The 18,142-nt window shown below is 37.6% G+C and overlaps 1 protein-coding gene across 2 annotated transcripts in view; it reads left to right on the top strand.

The window, feature by feature from the left end:
* HBS1L (HBS1 like translational GTPase) overlaps positions 1 to 18,142 on the top strand; it is a 99,073-nt gene that overhangs the window by 58,035 nt on the left and 22,896 nt on the right. For both annotated transcript variants that reach the window (XM_055135646.1, XM_055135647.1), the window contains 4 exons: positions 5,567 to 5,675; positions 10,340 to 10,590; positions 11,068 to 11,233; positions 14,828 to 14,945. In XM_055135646.1, coding sequence (XP_054991621.1) covers positions 5,567 to 5,675; positions 10,340 to 10,590; positions 11,068 to 11,233; positions 14,828 to 14,945 — 644 coding nt within the window. The remainder of the gene's footprint in view (positions 1 to 5,566; positions 5,676 to 10,339; positions 10,591 to 11,067; positions 11,234 to 14,827; positions 14,946 to 18,142) is intronic.

Genomic DNA, 18,142 nt, shown 5'->3' with positions numbered 1-18,142 from the left:
TATATATATTGAAGAATATTCATCAGGGTAAAATATCTCAATAAGTTCATGTTCAGATGAGAACCTTATATGGGTCTCAGCTCTAGAAAGGAAGGACTATGGCCCTGGAAGGTGTAGCCCGTTCAGGGTAAACACTAGGAACAGGAGACTAGCAGCAGCAGGAGTAAGGGGAAGCTCAACGGACAGGCAGGTGAGCTGATTAAGTGCAGACTCTGCCAGGAAGGTGGTCTCCTCACTTGTCTTTGGTTGTATTCTCCATCTGAGTGAAAAAATATAAACAATTTTGATTCTTTTCTGTTCCTATTAGTGTCCATTAATCACTAAAATATCAATCTTTAGGATGCCATTATTGTGTGTGTGTGTGTGTGTGTGTGTGTGGTTGTGATTTAATTGAGTGGGTTTTATATGACTTAGGAAAGGACACTGATAATTTTCCTGTGGCATGACACATTTTATTTTCTATCTTCCAGTGGGCTATTTGATTCACCTAGTGGTTTTAGGATTTATAGACGATTCACAGAACTAGAAGTCATTTAATTCATTATTCAGTTGAAATAAAGCTAAAGATAATGAAATTGAATAAACTGCCTAAGTTGGAAGGTGGATACGTAGGCCAGGGAGAAAGCTCACTAGTTGGCAGATTAGAAACCAGAATCCAAGCAGTACTCACTCCATATATACTTTTTTTTGAGGCTTGAAAATTTAATGCTTGTTCTCTATACTGTACAGATTATGAATTTCTAGTTATTTGGGGGAGGGTAGATTAGCTCAGATAACATTGTATACTTTAAGTTGATATATTTGATTGTTCACATCTATGGCTGGCTGTGTTCATTTCTGATCGGTCAGTTTTTTCACTTGCCATTGGCATGATGCTAGTTAAGGGGACCTTGCAATATGTTTGTACATGTGAAAGTACCTCCCATTGCTGTTAACAGCTGTGGACGTTTCACTGGATATGTGGTTTTTTTTTTACTTTGAAAAAACATCAAAATGGATTAACATTTCCAAAGTAGCCTGAGTTAGACTTACAGAGGGAAGGTTTCAGAGTTAGATTACTGACCTCCTTTAAGTAGCATTCAGAATTTTGTGTATAATGTGTTTTTCTGTCTAAAGTGACCCATTCTTTTTATTAACTCCTTCAAAGGGATTTCTGACTGAAATTAAAAAAATTAGGAACCACTGCTCCAATGAGTGATAAGAGTAGACTTTTTTCCTTCTAAAAAGATATTTACTTAACCAAAGTTTTGGAAGTATGGGTAATCTTGGGTTTGATGCCTCATATAAAATAATTTCCAGAAATGGAAAATAATTAAGCACCATAAATGTTAGCTTACATTAGGATTCCTTTTTAAAAAATATTTGGGGAATTTTTATGTTGTTATTTTTAAAGAAGTGAAAATTTTACAGTGTTTTAGTATATTAAATATTGAAGTGGCTCAAGATTTTTTTTGTGTTCAAAGAGGTTAGGAGATACTAAAATTAATCATCATGTGATCTGAGAATTTGGCTTGTGTACCCTGTTAAGAAATATTTCATCCCCATCCCGGCTCCATTCTTTTGCGTACTGCAGTCTAGCATGCCACTTTTGGTTTTTACTTTCAATCAGCAAGTTTAACCCAGCCCTGTCCAGTATCGTAATGCTTTTAATATCTTCCTTGTTTCCCTCCCTCCTTTCAACCTTTGGTGCAGGTTTGGAAACTTCTTTATTCATGAGAAGCAAAGTCTCCTGTAAATCTGTTTTCTTAATGTTTTTTCTACTGCTTTGCCTTCATTTATCATCTTCAAAGCTACTGTATCTGGAAAGTGGAACTTTTCTTTTGGGGGGAGGGGTTTGGGCCACACTGGTGGTACTCATGGGTTACTCCTGGCTCTGTGCTCGGGAATTATTCCTGGTCTCCATGCTTGAGGAGACCATCTGGGATGTGAGGGATTGAATCTGAGTTGGCCCTGTGCAAGGCAAGTGCCCTACCTACTGTACCATCTCTCCTGCCCAGGAACTTCATTTTATTATGGCCTTTTCCAATGCCACAATGTTATTTTTCCATTCTTTTTGTTACCTTTATTTTTATTTTTTGTTTTATCGGTGGCGGGCACACAGCCAGCTGTGCTCAGGGCTTACTCCTGGCTCTGCAAGCAGGAAACACTCCTGGCATTGCTCTAGGGCTGATATGAGTTCCCAGGAATTTAAGGTCAGTCCTGTGCAAGACAAGCACCTTACTTGATATACTATCTCTCCAGCTACTCTTTTTGGTCCCTTTAAACTGCTACACCTTTTAAGTTCTGTCATTTGTTTCCCGGGCCGGGCCTTTGGCTAGTTCTCACTACTATCAGCCACACAAAACAAACCTAGTCATTTTCTTATTCATGAAGGGCTGGCAGCTGTTTTACAGTTTTCTTTTTCATGATCATAGTTGTGCATTGATGTGTAAAGACGCCAATAAGTCCAACCCTCAACTTTCAGTTCCTGTAACTACCTGTTGCCATTGGTCTTCAATACTCAACAGCAGTTCATTAGATAAATCTCTTCAAAATCATGAATTCACACCTTCCATTCTGACCACAGTCACCTAGTTGTGCTTTGTATAACATAACCTTTCCTTGATGAAACTTGGACCAGTCCACAGTTACACAGGTCATCCTTTATTCTACTTTTGTTCTCTTATTGCTGATTGTGTTTTGAAATCCAGCTTAGAGCTTGTAATAATAAATTCAAGTTAATTGACCTTTTTTTCCTTGTTTTTAGTGTAGGTCTTTTTTTTTGGTTAATAGGTTTACTATAGTTCTCTTCTTGGTTAGGTAGTCTTAAGGGTTACTTTTATAACAGTTCATTCATTATTATCTTAAATGAATCCTTAGCACTCTCCAACGATCCTCCCCATTTCTGGGTTTTGCACTGGCTTGAATGCCGCGTCTGGCTGTGCTCAGAGCCCGCTCCTGGGTCTGCAATCTGGAAGCCCTCCTGGCGTACTCAGGGGAGTCAGGGATTGAACCTGGGTTGGCTGCTTGCAAGGCCAGTGCCCTCTCTGCTGTACACACTCTCCCTGCCCCCTCCTATCTCCCCCTTCCCATATTTTTTATGTTAAGACTTCTTTGTGCAATAATTATTGAAACTTTGCTTCACCAGTTTTACCCTTATTTACCTGCTGTCTCCATGGGTAACAAGCTGTGTTATGGAGAAAGCAGAAATTACACATTAGCAGAAATTGTTCACCTCCCAGAATCTTAACATACATATCTTTTATTACAAGGGCCTTCCTCCTGTCTTAGTTCACTTTCTACTTGAGCTTTAGAAGTTTTACAAGTAACCATCTTTATTATTCCTTCTCAGAAAGTTCTGAAGTATCCAAAATGGGTTTTATTTTGTATATTCAACCATTCAACCAACCCCTCTTGATTTTAACTTTTCCTTCAACTGGTCCACATACTCCTTTCCTTCTAGGTAAGTTTTTTTTTTTTTTAAAGTCATTGTACATCTGTTTTTATTTCTTATTTTTGGTTTTGGGACCACACCTGGTGGTGCTCAGGACTTACTCCTGGCTCTGTGCTCAGGCTTGGGGAATCCTATGGGATGCTGGGGACTAAGGCAGGGTTGGCCGTGTGCAAGGCAAACACCCTGCCCACTGCACTGTTGCTCCATCCCTTACCGTCTCATCTGATTGCCTTCGGCACAAGGGTTGATTTAGAATTTAGAATTTTTCTCATTTAGGAAAGATGGTGTTATGTTTGGACTATCGTTAGTGTGATACTCACAGTGGGATTGTGGGAGATCTTGTAATCATCAGCGCACTTTCTGTGTGGAAATAGATAGGTCTTCACTTTAAGTGAGTATTTTAAGAGGAGTACAAAAGCCTTGCTTTCAAGTGTACTATTAAAATAACCTAAATTATCCAAGGCTTCTGGATTTGGGTGTTTGAATTTTGTATAATGTATTATTCTTTGACTTTCTCCTAGGACCATGCTCTTCTTCCTCTCATTTCTCTCCCTTGGTGAGTTCATCTCTGTCAAAAATATATATTCTTCCAGCCCAGGCCTCTTCATTGATTGAGGACGGCTTTTTACTTTATTTAGTCTTCTCTCTTTTCTCCTCCCACCTTCCCTCTCCACCCCCACAACATGCACACTTTGTTTCTTGTGGCTTTGAGTTTTATTAGAACCAACATTAGGGTCTTTCGTGTGCCCTAAAGACCCCTCATTGCCAGACTGCTGCCTCTGTCTTTTAAGTCTGTGGACTCGGACCCGGCGCCTTCACTTCCTCCTGCACCAGGGCCATTATACATAGCTTCTTTTCCTCGAATGCTTTTTTCTTTCTGTGCAATTATTTCCGAGTTTTTGTTTTCCATCTTTGCTCAACTCTTTTTCCTATGAAAGTATTGTGACTCATTTGCTCTGTCACCAAATCTTATAATACCGTATGTAAAGGATAACTCTAGTAGTTTTAATTTTGTGTGTGCATATGTGTTGGTTAATACATTTTCTCCATTAGACTACCTTTAAGTACAAGTTTGTGTCAGCTTTTTCTCGTCATTGTACCTCCAACATAGTGTGTGGCCTACAGTAGGCAGTATGAAGCATTTTTTAAAAATATGAAGCATTTTGAATGAATGAACTCTGTACATTAATCTTCCTAATTTTTATAATTTTTTTGTCTCTATGCATACCTTGACACACATACAGATTATAGTTTTATATGGGCCCTGTATTGATATCTCTTTTGTGGTTGTTTGCTTTTGGTCCATACCCAGTGGTGCTCAAGGCTAGCTACTGGCAAGTTGCTTGGGTATCTGACTTCTGATGGTATACAGGGGACACATGGGGATTGAATCTGGGCTTCCTGCAAACAAAACATGTGCACCAGCACTCTGAATTATCTTCCAGCCCTTCGACCCCCATGACATTCTTACAGAGAATTACGTAGCTGCTTTCAGAAGTTCCATGGATTGCACATATTTTTTTTTTAAGGATCAAACAAATGCCTGAGAGTTTTACTTTGTTGTAGCTCAGTTTTGTCTTCTTTTTTTCCCCAATTTATCCATGTTTCCATATTGACACCTTCCCCGTATTCTTTGTATATAAAATCACTTCCTAAACTTAGTATTGCATGTGAGTAAAATACATGCAATGTTTCTATATAATAAAGCCAACTCTCTGCTTCTTCGTGGGTTTATAGTTATAGAATTAAAAATAGTTTAACCATCTGCTAACTGACCAAACACTTTTAGTATTGTGAAAGGGTGCGGTAGAAGAGGGTAATAGGCCCTAGGTATATCATCTTAACAAAGCTGAAGAAACCACCCTTGTGACCTCTGAATACTGAAACTTAAGAGTCAGTTCAAAATTAGGAAGAGATTTGTTGGAGGTTAAGCATTGCAAAGTCCTGGTTCTAGGGGATTTCCTAGAATTAGGTGACAGAAGGATTTGAGCATTTTATTATTTTGCTGATTTTTTAAAAGAGATAAGAAATGTCTATAAAGATGAATTTAGTGAAATAAATATTTATAATATGTTGCTGTTTTGCGAATTCAACTTTAGTTAATTAGACTTTCTTATTTTGCTTTTTAACTAGGAAAATCAGTAGGCTGCCAGTTATCTCGAAGTGAATCTGAAATTGTGCCAAAAGTTGCTAAAATGACTGTGTCTGGAAAGAAGCAAACTATGGGATTTGAAGTACCTGGGTAAGATTTTTAAACTCTTCCCCTCTTTTTTTTTTAAATAATTCAATGCTGCATTTTATTATAAGGAAAAGACTATTTCATTTTATTGCTAGTATTGACATTTGGCAGGTTCTCAGTATGGTTTTACATAACAGGATAGAATGAAAAATTGGGCTTGATTCTTCTTGTTAATGTATTGTCAGTTTGCTCATTACACCAATGAAGCTTTATTGAACTTTTTTAAAGCTTTTTTAAAGCCCTTTGGGAATTCATGTGCTTCTAGATGGTGTGAGTAAGTAGCATTTGTGAATTACACATAGTTGGTGAATCATTAAATTTTTTCACTTTAAGAAAATTTATTGTTTAAAATTATTTTCATATTTAATAAATGAATTAATATATAGTTACAAAATGTTTAAACTGTCATGTAGCTAGAATTTAAAATATGTGTGAAAAATGGTAACTCATACTAATAGTCATTTATCAGATTTCTAAAATTCTTCCCTAAATTTTTAGACAAAGGAAGTGAGTTGCATGAGACTTAACAACATATTTGAAAACATTTAAAAAAAAAACACTGGGGGCTGGAGCGATAGCACAGCGGGTAGGGCGTTTGCCTTGCACGAAGCCGACCCAGGTTCGAATCCCAGCATCCCATATGGTCCCCTGAGCACCGCCAGGAGTAACTCCTGAGTGCAGAGCCAGGAGTAACCCCTGTGCATCGCCAGGTGTGTCCCAAAAAGCAAAAAACAAAAACAAAAACAAAACAACTTGGGGCTGGAGCGATAGAACAGCAGATAGGGCAATTGCCTTGCACGAGGCCGACCTAAGTTCGATTCCCAGCATCCCATATGGTCCCCTGCGCACTGCCAGGAGTAATTCCTGAGTGCATGAGCCAGGAGTAACCCCTGTGCATCGCCAGGTGTGTCCCAAAAAGCAAATAAATAAATAATAAAATAAATAAATAAATAAATAAATAGATAAATGAATAAATAAATAATTTTTAAAAACTTACTTAAAAAATCTTTTTACAAATTATTATTTGGGGGGTGGGGGTGGGCCACACCTGGCTGTGCTCAAGGCTTACTTCTGTCTCAAAGGTCAGGAATCACACCTGGCAGCCTCAGGGGACCATCTGGGTTACGGGGATACAATCTGGCTCAGCCACATATGTAAGGCAAGTGCTCTACCCACAGTATTATCACTCAAGCCCTCTGAAAACATTGTTTTAATCTGTTATAATTTTTTAAAGCACTGTCACTTGTTGTGCTGCTGTTCATCTATTTGCTCGAGCGGACACCAGTAACCTTTTCATTGTGAAACTTGTTATTGTTTTTGGCATATCGAATATGCCTTGGGGAGCTTGCCAGGCTCTGCTGTGCGGGTGGGATACTCTTGGTATCTTGCTGGGCTCTCTGAGAGGGGAGGGAAGGAGGAATCAAACCTGGGTCGGCTGCATGCAAGGCAAATGCCCTACCCTCTGTGCTATCACTCCAGCTTATTATAATTTTTTTAAAAGTTTAATAATTTCCTGATCTATTATATGTCAAGTTGATATATTTTGCCCACCAGATAGACATATAAGAAACTCTGTTCTCAAATATAAACAATAAAGTTTTTTCTTTTAAACTTGAATATAGTGGCCAGGGAGATAACTCAAAGGACTTAGTGCACGTGGTTTTTATGTAGAAGTCTGGGTTCATTTGAGAGACTGAGAAATGCAAAATTTGTTCAAGGAGCAGACTCCATTTGCAAAACCACTTTTGTAGGACTTTGGAAGGAAATTAAGAATAAAGTAAATACTTAAGAGATTCTTCTCATTTGTTCTTAGCACAGAGAAACATAAAACACCTTGATTTATATGCTATCTATTTCTTCATAGTGTAATTCCCAGTTGCGTCTCACTAAAAATATTGCACTTTGCTGATACAATAAAGTTTTCTTTACAAATATCAGTAGCAAATACCTGTCTAGAAAGTGCACTTAAAGTAATCAGAACATTGCAGGCAACAAATAACTGTTCAACCTCTTAAATCCAAACCGTTAGCTTTCCGGTATTATTAATAGCTCAAGAATAAAGATTAAGCCTCTAGCTTCATGTGGAAATATTCTACTTTGGGGAAATAGTCCTTTTACAGTAATAGAAAAAGTTACAAAATTATATCAGAACACACCTGAAAAAACATTTAACCAACTCACTTTTTGTTTTCTGTCAGTCATTATACCATTGAACCTTGAGTGGTAATTTTGAGAATTTATTACGCTTTTTTGCCCATATCCTGCAATGCTCAGGGGTTACCCTGGCTCTGTACTCAGGAATTTTTCCTGGCGGTGCTCAGGGAACTATATGGGATGCTGAGGATCTAGGTCAGCCTGTGCAGAGCAAACGCTTTCCCTGCTGTACTGTCCCTCCAGACCCAGATACAGACATTTTAAAATTAAGTACTGACTTAACTACTTTTCTAATTCAGTCCCTTTTCTTTAATGCTATACTATTTGGTGAATTAATTAGTTTACCTGAGATTTACTTGAAAGTAACATTCTAGTGAGAATAAGAGAAAAGCTTTTAGGCTACTGAACTGTGATGAACTGAAGTTAGGTTCGAGATCTGTGACACCAGCCTGTTCCAAATAGCCCCTGGAGGTCTGTGCCGGCAGTGGTAGGTGAATTGAGCTTCTGTGTCTACCCTCTCTGAGCTGTAGCTTTTTCCCTTTATTTACCATTTTAGAATTACTATAAAATTCCCTTGAAGAAAAGGTTCTGTAACAAAAAAACAGAAAGGTTTGAAGCCAGGGATTGTGCCTTCTTTCAAGTTTACAGTCTTGGCATTCTGGTTGAGTAGTTTGAATGGATCTTGTACATTTGTATTTATGACTCTCCCATATGCAGAGTTATAATGTTTGGGATTTTATAACTAGCTGTTGTTATTCAGATAGGTACAATTTATAGTTTCATTTGTTTTCAGTCAATGTAGCCTGGAACCCTGTAAAGAACTGGAACATGTTCCATCTTGTCAAAAAATTCTCCCATCCAAGATGGAACTAATCAATCTAGGCAATATTTAAAACTGAGCACCAAAATTGGTGGAGATTTGCAAAAGTGAAACAAAATGGGAATGGATACAAGGTTTTTAATGAAATTATAAATATAAGACTCTTGCCTTGGACATGGGATGAAGGGCCAATTTTGCACTTTTGAAAATGCCCTAAGAGAGGTCGGAGAGATAGCACAGAGGTTAAGATGTTTGACTTGAGTGGGGCATCCCTGATTCAATTTCCAGCGCTGCATACGGTTCCCTAAGTACTTTAAGGAGTGATCCCTAGGTTCAGAGCCAGGAGTAAACCCTGAGTACAGCTGGATATGTCCCCCAAATAAAACAAAGCAAAGCAAAAAATAGAGAAAAACAAACCTGTTACAATAGTTATAATAATAGTATATATACATATAAAACTATTATAGCAATTGGAGTATTAATATATCTTACTATAATAATAGGTAAAAATAGATGTACTATACATGTACATTTCCATTATGTTGCAATTTTAAATTATTGCTGTCAGTCGCTTCCTGTATGCAGTTTTCTTCTAGCCCCACAGTGAGTTGGCATGATTCTTAATAATTTGTGTTTCTTCCTCTCTTAATAGTTTTTTTCTTTTTTGGGTCACACCCGGTGATGCACAGGGGTCACTCCTGGCTCTGCACTCAGGAATTACCCCTGGTGGTGCTCAGGGGACCATATGGGATGCTGGGAATTGAACCCGTGTCGGCTTCAATTTAAGTTTGCAAGGCAAACTCCCTATCCGCTGTGCTATCGCTCCAGCCCTATCTTCATAATTTTTTTATCTAGTTGTTAAAGGAACTATTAGACATGTCATAGCTTGATCAGATCACGTGCTCTAGATTTATGCATGGGTTAGCATTGGAGTGGTTTCTGCAGAGAGTAGTCAGAGTAAATCTAAAGATCCAAGATCGGTATTTACTATTTTGATGCACCTTCATTGTCAAGGGGAGTAAGTTAGACTCACTTTGTATATCCTCACTGGGTTTCAAGCCTTGGGGAACAGTAAAGAATTCTTATTTCTGAATCTTCTCAGAATCATACCTAATATATGTTTCAGTCTTAAGTAAATTCTGTTTTGAATATTTGTAATTATATTAAATATTGAATTAATGATAAAAGCTTCTTTGCCATAATATTAAGAAAATATTGATATTTAGAGATATCTCCTTTAAGTGTAATGTTTGAACAGAAAAGATCCTAGTATTCTGTTCTGCTTGAAGAGTAAATTATAGAACTCAAAAAGCATAGGACATTTTTTTTTAAGGTTATCTCCAGGAACACATTTGGTACTAATTTTTACAAAGTATCTCCTTTATATCAACTGTTTTGATAGAATTTTATGGCTAAGGCTCTGGGCTTATATACTAAATTTCAGTTATTTGCAGAATATATTTATCTTACCTTAATTTTAGGTAAGCTAATTTTCTGCAGGGATCTTCCAGGTCTGTATTTGTGTGGTTTGGTCTAGCCACTTATTGTTTCCACCTTAACAGGTTCGAGCCACTTAGCAGAGATCCTTTTTCGGTGTGCAAGCATAAGGAATATGAAGAGATCATCTCTTTTACATAACAAGGGTGCATTAGAGTTGGTTTAAACACTCATTTCCTGTCTCTGCTTTCACTAGAGTGACTGCTGAAGAAAATGGTCATTTCCACACACCTCAAAAAGGACATCATGGTGAAGACGGCAGCGTTGCTTCTGATGTTCTCGAGACCAAATCAGCTCCTCCATCCCACACTGTGCAGGCAGCAGACGAGCAGAGTGCAACACCGGCATCACTAAAAAAGTCTAGCAAGCTGAAGCAGCAAATAGATATCAAAGCAGAACTGGAGAAGCGGCAAGGAGGGAAGCAACTCCTCAACTTGGTGGTCATTGGTAATGCCCCACACTCCGCTGGGTTGTCGGTCAACTCTGCATTAGTCCCGACCATTTTCTAAGTGGCAAATGGAAACCCTTGTTCCACTCCAGGATTCTGTACAGATGTAACAGCCATAAACCATGGAAGCATTTCATCATAATGCTTTCTAGTCACCCTGGGGGAAAGAATGCCAAGTTACCACAGAGATCATTTTACTTGGTTGTGGCATTTTTCAATTTTATAACCTTTTTTGAAAATGGCATGTTATTAATAATTTAAGTTTTAAAGAATCAAGGAAATTTTCCTTTCTCTAAAGAGACACATTTTAGTTTTCCCTATTTCTATATTTTAAATTATCATTGAATGGAAGAAATTGTATTTGTTACTCCAAAAACTGATGAACTACTGAATTGCATATTTCTACGATGGATGCTTCAATGTGAACAATGTGTTGAAAATGTTCCTCGTATTAATCCTGAATCAATTTCCCTTAGGTCATGTTGATGCTGGGAAAAGTACTCTGATGGGCCATTTGCTTTTTCTTCTGGGTAATGTAAACAAAAGAACTATGCATAAGTATGAACAAGAGTCTAAAAAGGCTGGCAAGGCATCGTTTGCATATGCATGGGTCTTGGATGAGACTGGCGAAGAAAGGGAAAGGTAGTCATATATTTCAAAATTTTCACTTTGAAATAATATGTAGTATTCTAAATAAGTGTGTGTTAAGTATGTATGGAATGTATCAGAGACTACTTTAGCAATTGTTTTTAGGCTCAAGTTTCAATTATCAGAGATATAGTTTTACTATTGTTTTCAAGTGATGAAGTCATTTACTCTTCTGAATTCTACTAGGATAGTTTAAAAGAATGTTTATCCCAAAAGTCAGGACACACACACACACACACACACACACACACACACACACACACACACACACACACACACACACACACACAGGAAACAAAAAAAGAGAAACAGTGAAAACCCTAAGCTTTGTCATTCCATAGGAGATGTTTCATTTGCCACTTTTTTAGTATTTGTGAGTTGTGTTGTTTGCATTGAAATCATGAATAAGATTTTATATCATGTTATAAATGAAAGGTATAAAGATCGTAGAGGCGGACCACACACATAATAGGCACTCAACAAAAGCACGTTGAATGAATACAGGACGAAAGGAAGGGAGTCTATCCCAACTCTAGCTCAGGAGCTCTCTAGCAATGTCTCTGGCAACCATGACATGAATCTTTCTTTTTTTGTTGCTATTTTTGGAGTGATAGCACAGTGGTAGGGCTCTTGCCTTGCACACAGCTGTCCCTCTCGGAGGGCCCGGCAAGCTACCGAGAGTATCCCACCCGCACGCCAGAGCCTGGCAAGCTACCCGTGGCGTATTCCATATGCCTAAAACAGTAACTACAAGTCTCACAATGGAGACGTTACTGGTGCCGCTCGAACAAATCGACGAGCAATGGGATGACAGTGCTACAGTGCTACAGTGATTATAAATGAAAGGTAGTATGCTTTATATAGTCAAGTCTCTACTCTCTGGGACTGTACAGTACCTGGTATCAAACTTGGGGCTCTTGCATGAACCATCTTCCCCACCACAGACTTAATTCATTTTTGTATTTCCTATACTATATTTTTATGAGACTTAATCAGTGTAAAGAATTAATTATGGACTGGAGAGATAGTACAGAGGTTAGCGCGCTTAACCTTGTATGCGGCCAACCTGGATTCCATCTCCGGCATTGCTTATGGTACACTGGGCATTGCCAGGAGTGATCTCTGAACCCAGAGCTGGAAGTAGCCCCTGCGTAATGCTACTAGATGCAGTCCAACATCCACCTTCCCACCCACCCGACCGCCCCAAAAAGAAGAAATAATTATCTCCTGCCTTACATTAGTGATTCAGCTACTCCATAATCTGTTCGCTGTGTTCAGGGCTGATTTAGGAGAGATTCTATTAAGAGAATGGGACTTATGTCTGTGCTTCTAGCCAAAGAATCTTAATTCTTCTGAAGTATTTTTAGAGTGGTTAAAACAGTTTTTGATTAGAAGTCTAGTGGTACATTTGTGAGGAAAGAAAGAGGATGACTTAATGCTTAGTGAATTTAAGTAAAATGGCAGATAATGTCAACTGTAAAAACAATGATTAGGGACGGAAATCCTCTGAAAGTCTTTCTAAATGAACAGAGAACTGACTTTGAATTCCTCAATAGCTTCGTTATGGAATATGACAAGAGGATATATTTGGATTTTTAACACTTTTAAGAATCATGTGAATGTTTATTTCCCTGATGTCTTAGGATAGTCTGTATTATAATATATGAAGCAAAAGATCCCAGTATACCTTAGCTCATCTGAGAAGTTGGAAATTATATGTGTTTTTTTCTTTACTTATACTTAAAAAAAATAATATGGTTACAGCTTGTTTTCCAGTCTAAAAAGAAAAGTTGGTTGGGCAGTAGCACATTCTTTGAAAACTAATTTTGGAAAGCAGTGGAATTTTATATGATAATTAATATTAGAAAACCGGGGCATGGGGCCAGAGCAATAATAGAGTAGATAAGGGGCACTTGCCTTGCACTCGGCTGACCTGGGTTGATCCCCAGAATCTCATATAGTTCCCTGAACCTCACAGGATACCTGTAGACTGAGTGCAAAAACAAAACAAAACAAAAAACCCTAAGCAAACACAAGCTGGAGTCAGAGAGATGGTACAAGAAGTAAGGTGCTTACCTTGCACATAATTGACCCGGGCTCAATTCCCAGCACCATGTATTATCCATCAAGACTTCCAGGAGTGATCCCTGAGCCTCGAGTCAGGAGGAAGCCCTGAGTATAGCCAGGCATGACCCCGAACCCCAAAAATAATAAAGAAGCAAAACCAGTATTAGAAAACTAAGTAATTTCAACCTCTTGATTTATTTACCAGATTATTGAAGCATATGGTATTTTAGTTTCATATCAGGATGTAAGTAAAGAGATTGACGAAAGTGTACTATTAATTAGAATCACTTATTTTAATATGTAAATTGAACTGTTCAAAGAATTATATCTCATTCTAAGAGTAATCATAATTTTAGTTTTTTTTAAAAACTAAATAATGCATGTGCTGACCTACTGCCATACTTCTGCTGCTGTTCTGTTGCTTAGCAGCATGGACTTTTCAGAATAAGCCTTCATTATTTTCCAAGTAATAGAATCTTCAAGTATTAATGGGAGTTTTAGCTTTGTGCTTCCTACTAGCTTCTAAAAATACATATTGTGTTGCTTATATCCTGGTGCTAAGTAATGAGGAAGTCTCTGCTCTTGTTCACGTATTGAACAGAAATGAGTAAAGTGAGTGATATTTTCATTTCTTTACAAATTCTTTACAAATTTCATTTCTTTACAAAAAGTGTATACTCTGAAGAAAGATGTCTAGGGAGGAGCTCAGAATAAATTTTACTTCATCACTATTGTGAAGGCAGTTAATTGGGAATTACTGAAGAGACTTAGCACATTTCGGTAAATAAATTGCCTTTGGCTTCAGATTAAACTAGAGCATGTTGAGTAAAGAGGCCCACAGTTACCTTATGGTTAAGTGTGTACACTTAATTTGTCACTATAATGGTATGCTCTGTATTCATAACTGGTTTGTCTGGAGCCAACCAGGATGAATAATCATTTAGATTACTGCCTATCTGATTTTTCCTCCTATGTACCTGAGGTCTAAAGTGATTAAGTACTTGTGTGCCCTCTATGCGTTTTTCTTTTCATTTGAATCTACATTTCTGTGGCTAAGAGGCACTGCCTTGGTCTCCAGAAGGATATTCTGAGACACAAAGTTAACTACTGAATTGTAAGCATAAGGTGAGGAAAACTACTTCCTGAATAGTGATCATTCTGTATGTTATCTTTTTTGTTTGTGCACTGTTTATTGTTCCCCGTTTGAACAAGTGAATTTTAGAACTTTTTTTGTTTACAATTTACAGTGTTTCTTTGCTACCCTACTACCCCTCAAAAAAAAAAAGACCCCCACTCAAAAAAAAAGTTTTGATTAAACTTCTTAATTTTTATGTTTAATTATACTCTTGCTATTTCTATAATCCTGTTATAAATCTTCAGAAATTCTAGTCAGAATTGACAGCCAAATAATGCAAAATAATTGCCCCCCCACACACAAACACTTTAACCTGTTACCCTATTAGTAATTTTTTCCCCCTAGACATTGCATTCTAACGTTTTTATGTTTGTTTGTTTTTTAAGGGGAGTAACAATGGATGTTGGTATGACAAAGTTTGAGACTACAACCAAAGTCATTACATTAATGGATGCTCCAGGCCATAAGGATTTCATTCCAAATATGATTACAGGAGCAGCCCAGGTACCAGAAACTTCCTCAACTATAGAGCATTGACTGTGCAGGTTTCCTGATACTCATGATGTAATTCCAGGATTTTAGCTTTTAAGATAGATTTAAATTTTAGACTTTCAAATTAAAGAAGGAGGAAAATTTTTTTATACTTATAAGTCATTTCTGATTTGTTAAAAAGAAGCAAGTGTATGAAAGCCATAAACATTTTATAGTAAAATTAACAGGAAAAGGCTAGATGAGAGATTTTATTTCACTAATTAGTAACTTGGAGTAAATATTTCAGCATATGCCTTTTTGCTATTTAATATTTAAACTATATCATTTTATTCAGATATAATGCAGCTGGGAAGTTTCCTTTATTTATTTCTTTAGAAGATGATTTTAAAAGTTTATAAATTTAATCTGATAATCTTATAAAAACTATAAATTACAGATTATTCCCCTTTTCAATTAGTGTGCTTCTCATTACTTTAACCAAAGAGAATATTTATTGCCCAGGCCGGGGCAATAGTACAACAGATAGGGCATTTGCCTTGCATATAGCTGACCTAGGTTCAATCCCCGTCATCACATATGGTCACCCTAGCACCTCTAGGAGTAATTCCTGAGTGCAGTGAGGAATAACCCCTGAGCATCACTGGGTATGATCCAAAAAGAAAAAAACAAAAAAGATATTTTTCTCTGTTTCTTGTATGTTTCTCTGTGATGTATATGTGAGTATTTTTTCATTCATGGATTACTTACTGAATGTCTGCTGTGTGCCAACAGCTATAGATGGTGTGAGATATGATGGACTACAAAGCTTAGTTTGTTTATTGATGTATTGACTTGGGGGCCATACCCAGTGTAGTTCAGTGTAGTCGCTCCTGGCAGTCTGGGATGCTGGGGAGCGAACCGAGGTCAGCCTCATGCACAAGTGCCTTACCTTCTTTACTGTCTCCTTGGCCCCAATGAGGGACACTTTAATTGTTCAGTGGGAGAAGCCAAAAGTAGAACAAACAGTTACAATTAAGTGTTTTTATTCCTAGAGCCTTAGATTCTAGAGTAATCATGAAAATCATTTAGTCCAAACTCCTTATGGAATTAGATAGGAAAGAATCTTTTAGAGATTATCCCATTGAATTCTGTTAAATGCCAGCTAAGAAATATGCAGAGACACTAATTTTCCCAGTGTGCAGCAGACTGTGGTAGATTTTGAAGGTACAAATAAGCATACAGGGCATGCTGCCTCTCTTCCTGGTCGTCACCGAGTGGAAAGGTTGGACATGTACAGGAGAGACATACGCACACATATATCACAAGAAGAATCTGCACGGCTTCCACAATGAGGAGAGCTTGTTTTGTTTGATTAGAGGCTTCCCAGAAGGATTGCATTTGAGTTTCTAACAACAATCAGTTGCATAGAAAGAGTATTTGTGGGGAAAAAAAAACCCCATAAAGTTTTGGATGTACCAAGAGAAAACAATATTAGAAAGAACAAGAATTTAGTGTCTTACTAACAGTTCACTGAATTTCAGGTTTAACTAAAGAAACTAAATATAATATTTTTAGCAACTGCAGATGAGAAAGGTTTGCAGTGATTGAAACTACAATTTGCAAGGTCAGAATGAGAGCTTGGTATAAACGTATGTTCCTCCCAGTATTTCTGTGAAATAAGTACATTGATATAAGAGATTGCTTGAGGCCTGAGGCCTTTGAGTGATTACAGAGGTGAGTTGAAAGAGCCAATTTCCAAACTGATTGTTCGAGTTTGCACTCTTTAACTGAGAACTCTTTTTAAATTTTATTTTATTTTATTTTATTTATTTGGCTTTTTGGGTCACACCCGGCGATGCACAGGGGTTATTCCTGGCTCATATACTCAGGAATTAACTCCTGGTGGTGCTCAGGGGACCATAGGGGATGCTGGGAATCGAACCCGGGTCGGCCACGTGCAACGCCCTACCCACAGTGCTATCGCTCTAGCCCCTATTTTATTATTTTTTTTGTATTGAGTCACCGTGAGATACACAGTTACAAAGCTGTTCATGATCAGGTTTCAGTTATAGAATGATCTATCCAACACCTCTCCCTTTACCAGTGTCCATTTCCCACCACCGATGACCCCAGTTTCCCTCCTGCTACCCGCCATTCCTCAGCCTACCTCTGTGACGCTATGGCAGGCACTTCCCTTCTTTTTCCCCCCTCCACCCCTTTTAGGCATTATGGTTTGTAATACAGATACTGTTATTTTGTTTGTCCCTTTACCTATTTTCAGCACATAGTTCTTACCCAGAGTGATCATTTCCACCTATCTTTGTCATAATGGTCCCTTCTCTAACCCAGTTACCTTTTCCTCCAGGCACTTGGGGCAGGCTTCCAACATTGACTAATCCTCCTTGCCCTTGTTTCTACTGTCCCTGGGTGTTAGTCTCTTATTCTGCTTTTTTTATATTCCACAAATGAGTACCTATGTGAGCATTCTGTCTGTCCTTCTCCTTCTGACTCACTTCACTAACATGACACTTGCCATGGAAGAATTTTTTATTAGAATAATTAGCTCCCACTAAACAAACTAGATTTCCACAGAGTAATGAGTGAATGATGTACTCAGAGTACAAGTTATAGTATGAAAAGAAGGAAAGAAAGATAGAAAAAAAATATAAATTGTCTATCAGACAAGACATAGGGATGATACTTCTAAGCGTTCAAAGTATCTCATAAATTTTTGACTTTAGTTGTAAGTTAATATATATAGTTTAGTTATACTAGTTATTATGTTGCATGTATACAAAACTTGATTTCTAAGAGAACAGATGCATAGCAAAAGCTATATGAGGTAAACATGAACTTAATACTTTAAAACATTTTGTTCTGACAATGTCCTTACAGAAGTGATTCATAAAAAGGAAAATGGAGGTAAATGTATTGCTGCACAGTCTTTATCACAAATTTTCAAAGACTGCAACTAATATAAATATAGAGGAGACCTGTAAAGTTGGTATCTGGTAGGCAGAAGAGGAAATGAGTGAGGACTTAGCTATTCTCTCTCTCTCTCTCTCTCTCTCTCTCTCTCTCTCTCTCTCTCTCTCTCTCTCTTTCTCTCTCATGATCTTCAAAAACAGGGAACTTTTTATTCAGGTTTTTTTGCTTGGTAGTTTCGAGGGAATTCACTCACAATTTTTTATCCTCATAAACAATGCTCTGGGAAGGAGCTGTGTAGCTCC

The sequence above is a fragment of the Sorex araneus genome, chromosome 4 (genome assembly GCF_027595985.1).
Source record: "Sorex araneus isolate mSorAra2 chromosome 4, mSorAra2.pri, whole genome shotgun sequence".
Lineage (NCBI taxonomy): Eukaryota > Metazoa > Chordata > Mammalia > Eulipotyphla > Soricidae > Sorex > Sorex araneus.
This window is presented reverse-complemented; position numbering and strand designations above follow the sequence as displayed.